At 41.2% G+C, this 16,855-nt stretch overlaps 1 protein-coding gene across 1 annotated transcript; it reads left to right on the forward strand.

Annotated features, from left to right (window-relative positions):
- The first annotated feature begins 4,628 nt into the window (after positions 1-4,628).
- LFNG (LFNG O-fucosylpeptide 3-beta-N-acetylglucosaminyltransferase) lies at positions 4,629-15,832 on the forward strand. Its single transcript, XM_053472175.1, has 8 exons — positions 4,629-5,192; positions 11,348-11,396; positions 12,187-12,286; positions 12,476-12,629; positions 12,751-12,836; positions 12,954-13,119; positions 13,391-13,476; positions 13,779-15,832. The coding sequence occupies exons 1-8, from the start codon at positions 4,764-4,766 to the stop codon at positions 13,843-13,845; spliced, it is 1,137 nt and encodes a 378-aa protein (XP_053328150.1). The 5' UTR covers positions 4,629-4,763; the 3' UTR covers positions 13,846-15,832.
- The last annotated feature ends 1,023 nt before the right edge of the window (positions 15,833-16,855 follow it).

A 16,855-nucleotide genomic window follows, 5' to 3' on the forward strand; every position in this document is an offset into this window, starting at 1 on the left:
TGTTGCTTCCGTTTTCTTCGTATGATGGTTATTATAACTTACTAGTCCATAAGCAAATTCAAGAAAGAAGATAGCATTATTGGCTAACTGATTTGAATTACATTGCATGCTTTCAGGACTACTTAGGTCTCGTCTTCAGGCATATATATATTTTTTTTTAATTTTTGCCTTCCCAGCCCATGACAAACCATTCCTTCAGACTTATTTGATGGCAAGCCAAAAATCTAGGGATGTCTGATGCACGCCAGGGGTACGATTGAAGAACATGACTCAACTGGTGTTTCGGCGTGAACATTCCCCCCCCTGCTCTTATACGTGGCAGGGTTACAAGGGGGGGGGGTGTTCCCCATAATGCAATAACGAATATGTCCATCCTCTGGGTGGAAGCAGGATTCCTGTATCTTATAATTTTAAAACTTTTTACACAGAGGGGCCAAAAAAAACCAAAGTCCTATTGACTTTTATTAAATGAGTCTATATTCACAAACAGTATCTTACAGTATGGCCTGAAGAAACACCGCCTACAATGTGCGGTGTTTCTTCAGGCCATACTGTAAGATACTGGCCGTCTTGCACCCGATGGGCTGCTGGCCGTCATTGTTCCAGTAGCCAATTGGGTACTGCAGTGTGTGGCTACCAGCTGGATATGCCTAGCCATGTGCTACGTTAACAAATAATGTAGTGTGCGGCCTGTAATATCCAGCCATTGGTGTTTATGCCATTGGTGGCCACCGTTCTTAAAGTGCAAGGGCCACCTTGTGATCTCCAGTCTGGATACTAAAGGGAAATAAGAGTAATTTGTTTTCTGTTTAGCTTTGTAAATAATTTAAATAAAAACATGAGCAGGGAGAGCCGTCTCGGTGCTTCTGCCTTTATATCAAGATGAGAGGTTGCTGAAGTTGCCAGGATCCTGTGATCCAATGTTTTCCACAACAATGGAGAAGCCATAATCCAACACTGAAGGTCTTCAAGCACCACGGAATGTCTTCTCACCCTTCATTCCCCATGGTGTCTGGCCTAAATGAGAGCAAGCCCTCAAAGACTAAACCTCCATTGAACTGAGAGACTCAAATCAAGGGGCACTCACTCACTTTATAAATTTCCCATTTTGTTTCAACCTCAGTGGTATCTACTCCAACTAAATACCCCCAAGGAACACAACCTCTCCTTAACTTTCCAAGACAAGGAAAGGGTAACCCTAATGCTCCGTGAAGCTTAACCCCTTAAGGACAATGGGCGGTCCCTAAACCCATTGAAAACAATGCATTTTGAGCCCGTACATGTACGGGCTTTGTCATTAAGGGGTTAAACAACCTACGGAGGGCTGAGCTACCACCTGCAACACTGAAATGCTTCGAGACACCCTAGAGTGTAAAAGTTTGATGACAGCCACAGTATACGTGCAACAAATGGAATAAATAATGGTACTTTATACTTGCAAGATTTGAGCAGAAAGTGACTTATTACGATACTTTTTTCTTATTGGCTGCTGTTCTAATCAAAAAGACCCTGGCATGCAAATGAAGACTCACAGTTTAATTTACATATTGTGATTTATGAATAAATAAAAGTGGGCTGATCACCATAGCAACCAATGGAATGTTCCTGCTGATCGGACCATTTGCATTGGTCGCCAAGGTGATTAGACCAGTTTTGAAGCCTTGCACCAAAATCGCTATTTTATTCCAAATTGCAGCCACAAATGTAATTTTATTACAAGTTTTTAATTTTAATTGTGCTTTTTGTCACATGGACGATCCGCACCAGTTCCTTTTAATAATTTCCATTAGGAATACTGACATACTGTCCCCATTTCCACATCTGCCATTCCTCACTGGAAGCAGAAACTCCTCTGGTAGAACATATGGGCTCCGAAATGAACAAGTAAGAATGACATGGAAAAAGAAACAAAAAACATCTTTTCAAACATCTAAAAATATTCAGGAAGGGAGATTTTTATTTAGCGTACAGCTGCGCTCTGCAATTTTCCAATTAGAAGCCCCAGGAAAGGAGTTTGTAGGAGATATGGCTGAAGATAACAGAGGGTTCTGTTTATGGTCTTTGGCTTTCTGGATCTGCACATGGCGTGGAGGACAAAGTATGCTATTGTTTTTGGTAATTTGAGGGTTTAATGTCACTGCTGTTGGTGCACCGAGCTTGGAATTGCTGTCACTGACCTGTGCATCTGTCTCTATTTCCAAAATCCAGAAGGCACTTTGGCTCTAAAGAAAAACAGCTCTATCACGCCATTGACCTTCGTAGTGGTGGGTCTGCCTGTAAGGCATTTTAAACCTCCGTTCTCCAAGCAGTTTATAAGGCTAACCATATACCCGTAAGTTCTAGTGTTTTATATCATCATCTGACCCCTACTCTAAGTAGACCCCATTCACCATTCTTATAACAACGAAGCTTGAGGGTCTTGTGCTTCCCATTCGTCATGAACAACACTAGTTGTTGTAGGGCCACAGTAGATACCAGGGCTCCTCCATCTTTGTCTTCTGAGGTTACACAACCATAAAGGGGATTTGCAGCCCCTTTCTTCCATGCAAGACTGAGAACCTTGGGAGGGCTGGATCCCAAAAGAGGAGACTCGCTTAAGTCTTTAAGTTGAAGCAGCGGCCAAAAGGCATGGCTCACTCCTACCACCGAAACCGAGTTTTCGAGGACACGGCTCCACTCTGGCATCTTCAATGCAAAACCATGTTTGTGAATCCTAAAATCAAAAACCACACGTGCTCAACAAGCTAAACATAGTGTTTGTGAACAGTGAGATTTGCGCCATTACTGGCCATAGCCAATCGCTGGTGATACTTACACCACATTCGGATGATTATGGTTCCAAAATTTAATAGAGCATGATCCAACCTTCCAAGTGACCTTTATAATTTACATAAACCTTCCAATGTCCGCCAAAGACAGAAAGTAGAAATAAAGCGATACGAAAACCAAACCAAGCATAGACAGCAACATTATGCTCGTTTTCACTCCTGTGTGGGCAAGAAGGTTGGCGTCTGGACTCATGTGACAACACATTATTCACACATCTTGGGGATCACCTTAATTATAAAAGTGGACCTCCTTGCTCACGCATGTCGGCCATGTTTTGATGATGTAGTCTATGCAGGTGGTGATACATGTCTGTGGTCGTTATTTTCTCATGCGGAGAAAGTTGCCTGCACATGTTAGTTCCAGGTTGATCCCACAAGATTAGACTAATGTTCCAGTGGAGTCCTCTGTAATTACACAGACGAGCTTGAGATGCACCATAGGGTGGTTTGTTAAGTTGTTCTTATATCTGTAATTCTGTGTTCCTTAAGCCAGCCAACACGTGCAATTCTTTTTTTTTCTGAGGAGCCACCGTTATGGTTTTAGATTTGGATTGCCAATTAACCCTTTGCAGCCCACTCAGAATTTAAAGCCTAGTACAAAAAAAAAAGTAGTCTGTACAACAGGATAGAAAGACAGAAAACCAAACATAGTGACTATTCCATGTGACCTTTGCCAGTTGGTGGATAATGCTGTTACCATGACCTGCTGTGATAAGGTCAAAACCAGCTGTGGAGGCACAAGCTGGTCTCGCACCTGGTGTAAAAGTGTGTAGGGCTGCCTCGGAGGTGTTGGAATTGTTACCAGTGTGTTACATACCAAGAGAATTGACATGCACATGCTAATAGGGCCTTATCAGTTCATGAACCATCATAAAAATAAGGAGAAGGCGGAGGAGAGGCACACATGACACCCTTCAACAAACACTCCGCTTTCAATGCAGATCAGCAAAAGTGTTGGCAACGACACTTGGAAGGACAGGCTTTAGGGGCCCCAAATCGCTGTTTGTGTAACAGTAAATCTATTTTTATATATGTGATACAATTAAGGGACCTTGGGGACTGAGCAAACAAGCAAAGGAAAAAAAAAAGTTAATAGCTTGCAGCCAGGATCACTTTGGTATTTGGGAATTAACCTATTCCCTGCCAGGGGCTTTTCAGTAAAGCGCAGCTGATCACGCCGAGAGCGCGGATAATTGTTATTATTTAGGTTTTGAGAATTGAATATAAAAAATAAATTTAAAAAAGAATTTACATGCACTTTACAGGACTGCAAGGGGTTAAAGCTTATTTATTTACATTGTATTTACAAGAAATTGCACCATTTTTTTAAAAAAATGTAAGTAAAAAGCCAACACTGCAGCACAGATGCAGAAGATTAAATGTTTAAGGTATAGTGTGACATTTTGCATTTAAAATCCCCCCCTTGAATTTGATGACAATTTAACCTAAATTGGCTGAAAAAATAATAGTAATGATTTCATGATTCTATGAAATAAAAACTGTTCGAAAAACATGGATTTAAATTTGTATTGGAAAAACTAATCATACAAAATAGCAGTTCGTTCCAGGAGCGGATGCCAAGATATCTCAGCCAGCTCCTACCCACGTGGGAGACACACGGAGACGGTCACGCCTCCCACTGGGGATCCCAGGCAGAGTGGGAGTGACACTGTGGTCACGCCCCTCCCTTAATGGAATCTCCAGACTCTGCTTCAGCACATTGTACAAAGCCCACGCCCATGTGGGCGTGGTCACGGATGATACATTTTAAATCCCTGCCGGCCGCTTTGTGAAGCCAGGCTGTAATAGCGCTCTGATAGAGAGGGTCTCGGAGAGAAAGCGCATGGTGATCAGGAGGATTTCTGCAGAGCGCTGCCAGTAGGCTTAGTGATTGTATAGATCAAGACATTGCAGAGTGTATAGAAAGATACCAAGATGCTGAAGAACTGCGGGAGAAAGTTGCTGTTGTCCCTGGTGGGCGCTACGTTGACCTGCCTGCTGGTGCTGGTGGTGGATCAGCAGACTCATCGTTCCGTAGAGGTCCAGGCTGGAGAAGAGTCTGATGTTCCTGCCACCCCCTTGGTTCCCGGGTCATCTCAACCCAAGACTACAGAGCAAGAAGCCAATAGTCAGGACGTGGCCAAAGACCCCAGGTCCTTTTCTGCTTATTTCAACAAGCTGACCAGGGTGAGAAGGGACATCGACCAGGTGGCAACCCCTTCTACAGCAGAAGCGACCAAACCTAAAGTGGTGGAAGAGATCGCAGCTCAAGACGTCTTCATAGCTGTGAAGACCACCAAGAAGTTCCACCGGTCAAGGATGGATCTGCTGATGGACACATGGATCTCCAGAAATAAAGAGCAGGTCAGTCAACAACTCTCTATTAATATTTAAACTATCATTCCTTGCGTCTTGGGTCATTAAGATCTGCTAGGATGAACCCTTGAACCCTTTTAGTGCAGAAGAGGGCATAAGCTCCAGCTCTTATCTTATATATATGTGTTTTTATGATTATTGGATTTTTATTAACCATTTAAATGCCAGTTACCCCGACCTTTTCCCAGAAGATCTACAAGGAACCCAGCGGTGACTATCATCTGCTGTGGCAGCATCCCCCCCCCCAGCTCTGCAAGGGTTAATTGGTATACCTAACTCATTGTTCCTCTAAGTGAGACTTTTTGAGAACAGGTGATGGGGGTTGTATGGTCATATGGCTTCCTTTTCAGCTGCCTGGGGTCTGCTTGGTGGGTCACCTCAGTGGTGACATGGTATAGGAGTGTGACAGTGTTTAATTGCATGTCTGCATCCTGTCCCCTTTTGCCATCCAATTGTTAAAAACTTGTCTCGGTTAGTAAACTAAAGTGGATGCATTTTTAAATTAAAAAAAAGCATTTTTTGTTATAATTCTTTAATTGAAGATTAAGCAGTCGGAGCATTTTTTTAGCAATTAGTAAGTTTAAAAGAAATGTATTTTTGAAAGAATTTTATGCAGAGGCTTTGACACCCCCTGGGGATTTTCATCAGAGATAATGTATATTTTCTGGCAAGAGAGTTCTCTTTATTTAGATGTCCTTGTTTGACTAGTGACTGTACATTTTAGGACACCTCTATCTTCTGCCTATACAGAACTCCTATGTGAACACTTATACAGCATAGCCAGTCCTAGTGGAGAGACATTCTGGTACTTAGAGGGTTAAGCTGCCCACCATACCAAGGTGGCAAATCCCTGCCCATCTCTATTCGTACCTGGCCTTGTATTATCTGCTATTGAAGTTCTGCTTTTCTTCTGAATTCTAAAGTAGAAGGGGAAACAAAAGTTATGAATCGCTCGACAAGGGGAGAACGGATACATTTCCAGGCCCCTATAGAATGACATCCATGAGAATAGATCCCACCGCTTTCTTCTTGGCTTTTATTTGTTGTCTTCGGTTTTCCAAGCGGTTTGAGTTCCCAGGGACGAAGTATCTGCTCTCACGCTGTCCTCCAGTGCTTGCTAACAATGATCCTTTTCTACAAGCCTAGAGAATAGGTTTGCCGCCTCTTGCAAGAGGCTTCTTTTCATGGGAACTCTCCAGCCCAAGCTACCGCAGTGGTGTCCAGGTCATGTTGCTTAGAGATGCGGGCCAATGAAGCCATAAGAAGGGGGGCAAGGCGTTGGGTTGGGGGGACGCTCTCTAGGACTGCTTGACAGTCTGACAACCCTTCTAAGGGGACTTAAAGGCAAAATTCTTCATAGCAGGTTTACAATTGAGTAGGAATCCAAGGCTTTGGTATTGACCGCGTAAAGTAGGTGCATTCCACCAGACCTGACATCTGCCTTGATAATCCTGGTGCTTCAGCTTAGTTAAGCTTTGTAAGGTTTTGATGCGCCAGTGCCTGGGAAAGCTGAAAGCTTCTTAATACCCTTTCTTAATTAACATCCCCCCCCAACATTTCCCATAGCCCATGATAACTAATAGGACTACGAGGTCTTGTGTTGCTGGAGGAGGCATCTTGGCTGCTGTGAGTCAAGAGTTTAACCGTCGCCCAAATTACTGTTTCTACTAATAATAAATATCAGTATTTATCTTTATTGTGCAAAGCTACAGTAGAACCTGGTTAAACGAGATCCAGCCAATAAATCCGCTTAAAACAAGTGGTTGCTCAAAGTAACTTTTTATGGTCGCAATCATGTATGTTTTGTAAACAACTCTTTCAAAATACTCGCTTTTGCCAAAACCGGAGGGTATAAGTGGAAATTCCAGTCTGTTCACATCCAATAACCCCCTGGGTAGAAAACATTTATTGTTTAACCCAAAACAGACACGCTAACTCACCGACACACGCGTGTCTACACCACCCTCTAACCTCGCCAAAGGGTTCACATCGCAGCCTCTACAGTAATTCCTAATAACGCCCAGACGGTAGCCTCGCAAGGCTATCAATTGGCAATGGATCGATCCGAAGGACTTCTAGGAATCATTATTTCGTTTTAATTAAATAGTTGCAAAGCCTTAAGTACATACACTCTCTGTCTTCAAAAGAATCAGTTGATAAGAGTTGGGTGTTTATTTTTAGAGGCCTAGATATGGTGGGTATTGTTTAGGCTCCGACCTTCTGGCAGCTAACCGGTTAATTTAGTGTTATCCATCTCACTTTTGTCTGATTTTATCTGTAAATGCGAAAGTAATGAGGAACGAGGTTAGCCACGAATACAATGACCCCTTTGATCACCCCTATAAGCTAAGGTATTCTATGCCTTATCGAGCAGTGATAAGGTTGTCCAAAGTCGTCTTCAATTGCCATTGTGACCACACATGAAACAAAGCAAATGGGCACCTCAGCTGGAGACTTTATTTGCGTTATTTATTCTTTTTTCTTGCTAGGGAACAGGGACTTGGCACAGAATCTGTATTTAAAAGCAAATGCATTTTTCGGAACACGGAATAGTTTATAACGTTCATTCGGTTTGAGTTTTGATGCCAAGACTGCAGCGTGATGCCTCCCTAAGGGTGTGCCAGGAAACCGTGTATTTGTCATTTTAGGGATAGAAAGGGAAAGTCACTATACTGCAGTCTATAGAGTATTCTTGCATTATGTCTCTTATTCTTCAATATGTGAAGACCCAAAAAAATGGGTTCTTCATGAGATGGATCTGCCCAGAATCGGCATATCCAGACCCCCGTGGCATGATAGTAACGTGTGTGCCAAGTGTTGTCCTTAGGTGTAACGGCTAAGGCGTGTCCTAGGCAGACATGCTCCTGACGTGCTTCTCTGTTTACATATCAACAAAGCAGAATCAGCAGAGTCCTTAGTGTTTATAGTCTAAACACAGGTGCGTGTTTGTGGTCCAGAGAAGTCAGATCTATCCGGGCATAACTGGTTATTACCTCCCTACTTAAGCCTGCAGGTTAGCCCGAAAACAGCTTACCGATAGACCTTTGCATCTGTCCCAATGGGTGTCTGAACCCTCTGGCGTTCCGATGGCTAATGCTTTTTCAAAGGTCGCTCATAGCGATAATGTTGACATTTATGCGTATGTTCTATAGCACGAGGCTATCTAGCGGAGAGATGTGATGACCCTGCGGCAAGGTGCGCTCGGAATCCTGCTTTGAGCAGCCTTGCATTTTGATTATATAGGAATCAGATGAGGATAATTTAGGTGGGGAGCTCTATATCACTGTAAGCGATCTGTCATGTGTTTTTTTTGGGGGGCGAGGTAGTGTTCTGCGTACACAGGAGAGTGCGTGGTTGTTTGACAGGTGATAATGTACGCGGCGTGTTCCAGGTACAAATCTTCCTTACTCCTCCCACACCACTTGCTCGAACTATAACAAGTTAAAAAAGCCGGTATCATCCAGTCAAACCTGTCTGCCGTGACCCAGCGGGAAATTCAAATTTAAAAATCACTTGCCCGACACACACCTGCTGATTACACCTAATCATATTTTAAAGTGCACCTCATCGGTTATTGGGCAATGATGAATGGGGCAATCTACAGGAGAATTAACTCATTTCTAGTATACAACCCAGGAAGGAGTACTAAACTTTTTTATGGTACAGCTATTCTTGTGCTATTCTTCTTTACAATGTAGCACACTGGGACCTCCATCCATTGTGTGCCAGCGTCTCTGAAGGCGACCTTATGGGGAGGGGGGCTCTCTTTTGTCCACACCTACAGCACTGGTGGTCCCTATTGTTACAAGAGGAGTAGACATCCTGTGTTTCTTCAAACCGCTGATTTCTAGAACAATGAGGCTTCCTCTGCCTTCAGCTTAGTCTCTAAAGAAAGGGGCACTTTTTGTGCTGATCTGGTTGTAACTGAAACCTTAACTTTACCAAAAAAAAAAAACAGATTTCGAAAGTCGTCTGTAATAAGCAGAAGTGACTTACTGGAAGGAGAAGAGTGGATCACTAAAGTAACCAAGACCTTAACAGATTGGAATTGTCAGCTAGATACTTTGTATTCTGCAACTGAAATTGTTACTTCTTAAACCACCGCAGATACACACCCTGTATGTCATATGACATATGATGACTGACTGTCACCGGATTTTTTACTGCCGGTAGAAAGATTTTATAGGCCCTACGATCAGCTTCTACTGTACCTTTTGGTAATTAATGCGTTAAATGTTCAGGACCCAGATCTAATTGTCAACCTAGAGCCTTCTGGGGAGCAGTAAGAAGGCATCTATATTAAGAACCCTCATTTACCATAAAAATGTTCTCCCTGTAGATAGTCCAGGAGATGTCCCCTTTCTTTGAAAACTATTTGGAGTGGGATCAGATAAAGGTTAATTGTGTTTGGATTTAATTGGGTTTCCTGGACGGGCTCCTGAAGACATGGGTCTGGCAGGAAGGGGTGTGAGGCAGCAAGCCTGCAGATCACAGATATCTCCCCAGAGGTGACACTCGGTGGCCTTTGTTCCAGCCTGTCCCTTCCTCCAAGAGAGCAAAGTGCGAGCAGGCCAGATACAAAACCTCCGGAGTTTCCTTCCAGTTTAGGGGGGTGCACATTATTTCTTTCCTGTACTTCCAAAAGGGAAAGATGGAGTCTTCTTCCCTGCTTAGAAGTCATCTTATTGTCTCCTACCCTTCTAGCTGGAAGGGTCATAAACAGTTTGCTTTAATCTATAAATAGCAGTAACAAAGCTTCCCGGTGAGCTTAAAGTTCCATTTAGAAGAGTAGGCAGCTTTTTCATCTTGAAGCGTAAAAGCGTTTGCCCAAAAGCAGCCTTCAGCTCTTTGAGTTCTAAGAACATTTCCATCTCTTCTAACTGCATCGAGAACGGCTCTTCTGCCAACGTTTTATCTCTGCGGCTCCTACCAAATGTTGAATGGAGTAAACCGACATTTGTAAACAGTTTACAGATGAGTTAATGCATCCTTTTTAATACCCTCCTTGTAAAAAAAAAAAAAAAAAAAAAAGTACGGCTATTATGTTAAATTCCCTTTCTGTAAATAATCCTTTATTCCGTGCTCCCCTTTTTTTGTTTTCTTCCTTTTGGTTATCAATTGATATAAAAGAAAAGACAGACACATCAATCAACCCCCACCAGGCCCTTCCTCTCCCCATTCAAAAAGCTTAACCAGGCCAGCTGTATGCTAATAAGAGTGGACATGTCTTGGCTTAAACCGCACGTCAATGAGTAAAGTCAGCTAGGAAAACTCAAGCTATTGTCCAGGAACATTCTCCACTCCTCTGTTCGTCTTTCTTCCACCCCATCATTCATGTCGGTTACAAAAAAGAATTCCCACTGAATCCCCTCGCTTTAGCTGCATCGATGCACTTTGTTAGGATACCTCTTATTTCAATTCTTTGTGTGTATGTTTTCTTTAGCAAACCCACTTTTTTTTTTTTGAGTCTTTACAACCAAAAAGCAGGCCACATCTGGCAGGACAACAATTGATCAAAATTACTTTTTGTGTTTTTTTTGTTAACCGCAAAAGACAGCCGGCATCTGCTGAGCATTAGCTGTGTAAACAAGGGAGTGCTGCCAGGCAGGTGGAAAAGGTAAAAAAAAATTAGAAAGGAGGGTTGTTCCAGGTATTTCGAGGCCCTGGAGCACCTTGGTGGTTTGAGTCTACACAGGTAGATGTCTACATGTCCCAATGTAGCACTGATGGGGGTCCGTGTCTAACATGACACGGACCCCCATCAGTGCTACATTGGGACATGTAGACGGTGTTCCAACTGATGCGATGGTCTCCTAAAAATACAGTCGATTCAGCAGATTTTCTCTATGTATTGAGGGGTATTCCACCCCTCCTCCCGTGCACACTCCTGCCCGTCTTCCCTTAACACGCTCATTCATTCACCCTAAGAAGAGGGTTTTAATACCAGGCTCTTTAACCAACGCAGCTGTCATTCCTTTAAGATCCCACACAAAAGGAACTGGTTGTGCTGCTGCTGTACTGGGTAGCTGCAAATTACATGCCTTTTTTCCCCTCTAACCATCTGCTCTCTTCCATACTGCCCCAGGTGCATGTTCTAAGCCACACAAACCTAATGTTCCTTCTACCCTCATTGTATCTTTCAGACTTTTATCTTCACGGATGGAGAGGATGAAGAGCTTCAAAATAAGACAGGTAAGCACAGCGTTTAAAGAAAATTCTTTATTATGGCTTTTCTGAACTCGATATCTTGTGTTTCAGGATTACCTTGTTGGTAGCCAACTCATGGATACTTGAAAATTTACATTAGCTTTAAAAATTGAAAAACAATCATTAACATTTTTTGTACAAATAATAATAATAAGGAATTAATAATAGATGGGTTTTGTTTTGGGGCTGTATCTTGTCCCTTTCCTGAAATCTAGTGCAATTTTTACTTATCGTCTTTTTTTTTTATATGAGCCCCTTAACCACGCTGCTGGGGAGTAATCTGAAAAGTGAGGCAGGGACACCAGCAGCGGGAGGATTTGGGACTCATGCACGTTGTGTGTGTGTACTTTTTTCCCCCCACTGAGCTTAGGTCATGACCTTCATTCTTCTCATGTAAATGAATCCCATTCAGACCCCTGAAGCCGTCTCTATTGAGAGCGCTCGGCTAGTAACAGGTGGCCTGATCCGGGAAAGTTATATCTTGAATATAAACCATAGGGAATTGGGGCGGGGGGGGAGCACTAATTAACCCTTTGTGTGCTTCCTTCCCATATAATTATTCTAAATTAAGAAAAGCCTTGATTGTCCCCAAACGTGAAACGTGTAATTCTCAGCAGCTAGCATGCGGATTATGAGGGTTGTAGTCCAAATCATGGATGTTTAGCTACCGAGGAAATCTGAGTTGACTTGTGTGTAATCGGTTCTTCCTAGCTCTTAACACCAGCAATGCACGTGCCGTAAACTCATGTTTTTTGCTTATTTTTTTTTCTCGTAGGAAATGTGATCAGCACAAACTGCTCTGCCGCTCACAGCCGCCAGGCTCTCTCCTGCAAAATGGCCGTGGAGTATGACAAGTTCATAGAGTCTAACATGAAGTAAGTGTCTTAAGTCTAACTTTTGTAGATTCGTGGGTCTACATAATTAGATATAATAAAGCAGTTATGACATTTGCTCCCTTCTCTGGTTAACCTTTGCTAACCCCTACCCAATATCTTACAAGGAAAACATGGCGGACACTTATTTTTCTTCCAATCTAACGTTCTTTTTTTTTTCTCTTACTCTAGGTGGTTCTGCCATGTCGATGACGATAACTACGTTAACATCCAAACTCTGGTGAAACTCCTTTCTCGCTTTTCCCACACCGATGACATTTATATTGGGAAGCCCAGCTTAGACCGTCCCATTCAGGCAACTGAGCGGATCAGCGAGAATCAAATGGTAAGGAAGGGGTACCTGCTGTGGGACTTGGAGGTCCAGGGAATTTGTGAAGCCTTCAGCTGTGCTCTAAAAGCAAACCAGGAACATCTTTTTAAACTTTATTTTTTTTGTATTTTTACAGCGTCCGGTCAATTTCTGGTTTGCCACTGGAGGTGCCGGCTTCTGCATTAGCCGTGGGCTTGCACTGAAAATGAGTCCTTGGGCAAGGTAAGCAAATGGCTAACAGATTTTTAATTATAAATTTTATTTTTTTTATGTTTACATTGGATATTAGCTACAGAAACAGTTTATTTATGGAAGTTTTCCTTTTCTTTTTTTTTTCAGTGGAGGAAATTTCATGAACACTGCCGAAAAGATACGTCTTCCTGATGACTGTACGATTGGTTACATCATCGAGTCTGTCCTGGGGGTGAAGTTAATCCGCAGTAACCTCTTCCATTCCCACTTGGAGAATTTGCACCAAGTTCCTCAAAGTGAAATTCACAATCAGGTAAGAACAGTACTTTTGTAACAAAATATCAGAACTGCTTTTTTTTTTTTACTAATGCATTGATGGCTCTAGAGAAAACTCCACAAAAAGCAAGAATCAGATACACTTTTTAAAAAAGTACTAAAATAATAAAAGAGTTAAGCACAAATATTAATTTTCTCATGAATAAAGTGTTAGTTTGGAACACCAGTGGCTAATGATAAGTTGATGGGTGAGAAAACCACAGCAAAACCCAGAAAAATTAACCCAACGCATATTTTTGATCTTTCAGGTCACATTAAGTTATGGAATGTTTGAAAACAAGACAAACGCCATTCTGATGAAGGGAGCATTTTCTGTTGAAGAAGATCCTTCACGGTAAGACACCCATTCCTTTTTATTATTATTATTTAATTTAAAAATAAATAATTTAAACTAAATTTATATAAATATATTATGCTTGAGTATTTAGAAAACGACAAAGAATGTAATGTTCTTGGTCAGTCAATAAGCAGGGTTCTAGATCATCTGGAATTACGCTATGGATCTGAATGCATGCTGGTGGAGTGAATCTATGTGCCCTTTTGGCCCTAAATGTGCTGAATATGGCAAGAAACTCTTGTATCTTACTGTGCACCCAGACCAAAACTAACTGGCGTTATTTTGTTGATCTGTTCTAGGTTCCGATCTATTCACTGCCTGCTATATCCAGATACTCCCTGGTGCCCGCAGACTAAAACTTATTAGAAGACTTCACATCTTCTGAAAACCTCGTCCCAAGTTTCCCTGGTATCCAAAGGGCTTGTGGGACCTGTACGTCGTTCTTGCTGTGATCGTCACGTGATTTTGTTATTTTTTTTTATTTTTAATGCTGTGCGTAACACACAGCGTTTTTGGTCCATAGGCTGCTGTGCGGCCGATTTTTTTTAATTTTTTTGCTCTTTCGCTCTGCCTGCGTAGAAGGTGGGATTGTGCTTCTACAGAGCAGTGGCTTCTCCTCCCGTGGCAGATGGAGATGGGACTTCCTGGAAGAGAGACTGAATATTGAAGCTCTTACGGTCCCTTTAGGGCCACATTGCTCATCGATAGCTTAAATGCTCTTTTTATATCTATGTATGTTTGTATGTATATGTGTGTGTATATATTTTTGTATATACATACATATATGCTTAGCAGTGTCTGCAATTCTCATAGAATGTAAGCTGAGGACCTGCGTGCTAAAATTACTGCCTATCTTTGTTGTGTGCTACCCATAGCTACATTTATCTGTGCTGATTTTAACCCTTTGGGTGCCCACTATTTCTATAGCACTTAAAGGGTTAAATGAAAATGCACCCCCCTCCCCAACAAGGGCAAGAAGAGGGTTTTAACCCAACGAGGGGATTAATAATTGAAATCAGGGATATTTTTTGCATCCTGATTTCAATTATGCACAAAAAAAACCCTGATACTATTAGAAATATAAAAAACAAATAACGGGAGAGAACATCCGTTGCAAAAAATTTACAAAATATCTATTTTTCCTGCCTATGGAAGACAAGACTTTGGTCTTAAAAATGTATTCTCCGTCTTTACTGCCAAGGCTCTCTAGACTCCGGATTGGCATCCAGATGAAGGCTTCATCGCTCTCTCCCGTTTTTTTTTAAAAAATATTGTTAACCGTTAATTTACCGCTTGCATAGGGGGATACGGTTCAATATAACCACTGTTTGCTTGGTATAAAAAAAAAAATGAAACAAACTTAATATATGTAATCTACCAGAAAACAGGGAAACTGTATTTCTCTGGGGTGGCATTATTCCATCCTTTTGGGGGGGGTAATGCCTTTTCTGGCCCCCCACTGATAGTAAGCTTTTTAAAGTATTTGCCGCACTTTGATATACAAAGCTACTGTGTGTATGCGATTTAATTCCGAGCTGGGCTCTTTAACAGCACCTTTTTGTTGCCTGCCCTGAAAGAGGTGACGACAATGGTTCAGAGACTATAATTCTCTTGCTAACAAGCCTCCGATTCTCTCTGGCAGAGAATGTGTCAATTGGGGGGGGGGGTGACTTTGAAATTCAGATTCGCTAAATTATACCGAAACAGAAGCCTTTGATGCTTAAAAAATATAAAAAAAAATCACCTCTTTCAGTGGAAAAAAAAAAAAATAAATCTGTAGAAAATGTGGGTTTTTTGTTAAAAAATACTATACCTGTTGGTTCACCTTTCCACTCTGGAAATAATACAGGAATATAGTTAATTTTTTTTTCTAATTTTTAATTAAAAATTGTAATTCTTATTATTATTTTCAGCACTTGTTCGACTGACCAAAATAGCATAACCCACATTTTCTTACAGAAGTTGGCAACTTCAAGGTGACACTTAATCAGGGTTATAGAATAATTTGCCCATAATGGGCATGTCTGTAAATAGTTTAAAGAAACAGTATTTATTACTGTGCGTAATATAAGAACAAATTTTCTTTATGCATATGATTTTATTTTCTGTGGATCAGAAAACGTACTGCCGATGAATTAAGAATTGTTATACGTTTTTAAAAGAGTTTGTATTTTATTGCCCCAGTATCTGGGGTTTTATTGATATATATATATATATATATATATATAATTTGATGGATTTTTATGTCTAAATGGATAATTAACAATTGTGCTCAGGGAATTATACCTGGTGTCAGGGTGATTCTGTGGTCTATTATGGCTTAAAAAAATAAAGCATTTTCTTTTTGCTGAAATTGTCTTTTGTCTATTTTACTTTCAAGTGGGTCATAAATAACCTAAAATGCAATAAATATATATATATGTGTATATATAAATTTATTTTATGTTAATACATTATTCTCGGTCGATACATTAACATACTGGGGAGCATGTTTACGATACATTATATTGAGAGTGCCGGCAGATTCCATAGAGCGGAATCGTGAAAATTAACAAAAATTTGACAGTTTACAAAAAAAGATGAAAGCACGTCAGAAGTAGAAGACGCTGCGCTTGTAAAATTGAGGGGTAATTTCAAGGAAGCTGAGATCTGTAGCAAAAGGTGTGAAACAGCCAATTTCCTTTATAATACGTTTGACACTTTGGGCATTCATCTACACAACCTGCTACTTCCTGTTTCCTGCAACAACCATACAATGTGTTACAAAGAGCATAAGGGAAAGCTGGGGGGGGTGTAAAATGTTGGCTTATTAGCGACAGATTGGCTCCATTAAAATTATTAATCCGCAATAACTTTCTTACCATCGTTTCTTCGTAACACGCCCTGGTGCTGTGAATACATTTATAACAATTTATAGCATTTCTGATACAAATGTAATTAAAGGTATAGGCAAAGAAACCTAAAACGGTTAATAAAGAATACAAACACATAATATGCCGTGAAATCACATTTTTTTTGTCGGTTACTTTTTGGTTTCGGGTCTCGACGTTATGTATAACGTCTACGATACTGAATACGGTAATTACCAGGACCAAAATGGTGTTAACCTGCATCTATAAAGGGACTGCTGTGTTTAAGAACAAGTTGACCTTCACATGCAGCTTGATTTAAGAAAATAAATAAAAAAACATTAATTTATGAGGCTGAACTATTCCTTTAAAGCTGTAAATGGCGACATATCGACATCTTTTGGCTTAACCGCTTACTTCCTCTTAAAATGCCCACATCTTGCATGTTCGGAGCGGAAATCAGTAAGACTATGTCAGCAGTCAGCACGTTACCGCCTGCGGCAACCTGAGCAAAGCAGAAATTAAAA

Source organism: Spea bombifrons, chromosome 7, assembly GCF_027358695.1.
Source record: "Spea bombifrons isolate aSpeBom1 chromosome 7, aSpeBom1.2.pri, whole genome shotgun sequence".
Lineage (NCBI taxonomy): Eukaryota > Metazoa > Chordata > Amphibia > Anura > Pelobatidae > Spea > Spea bombifrons.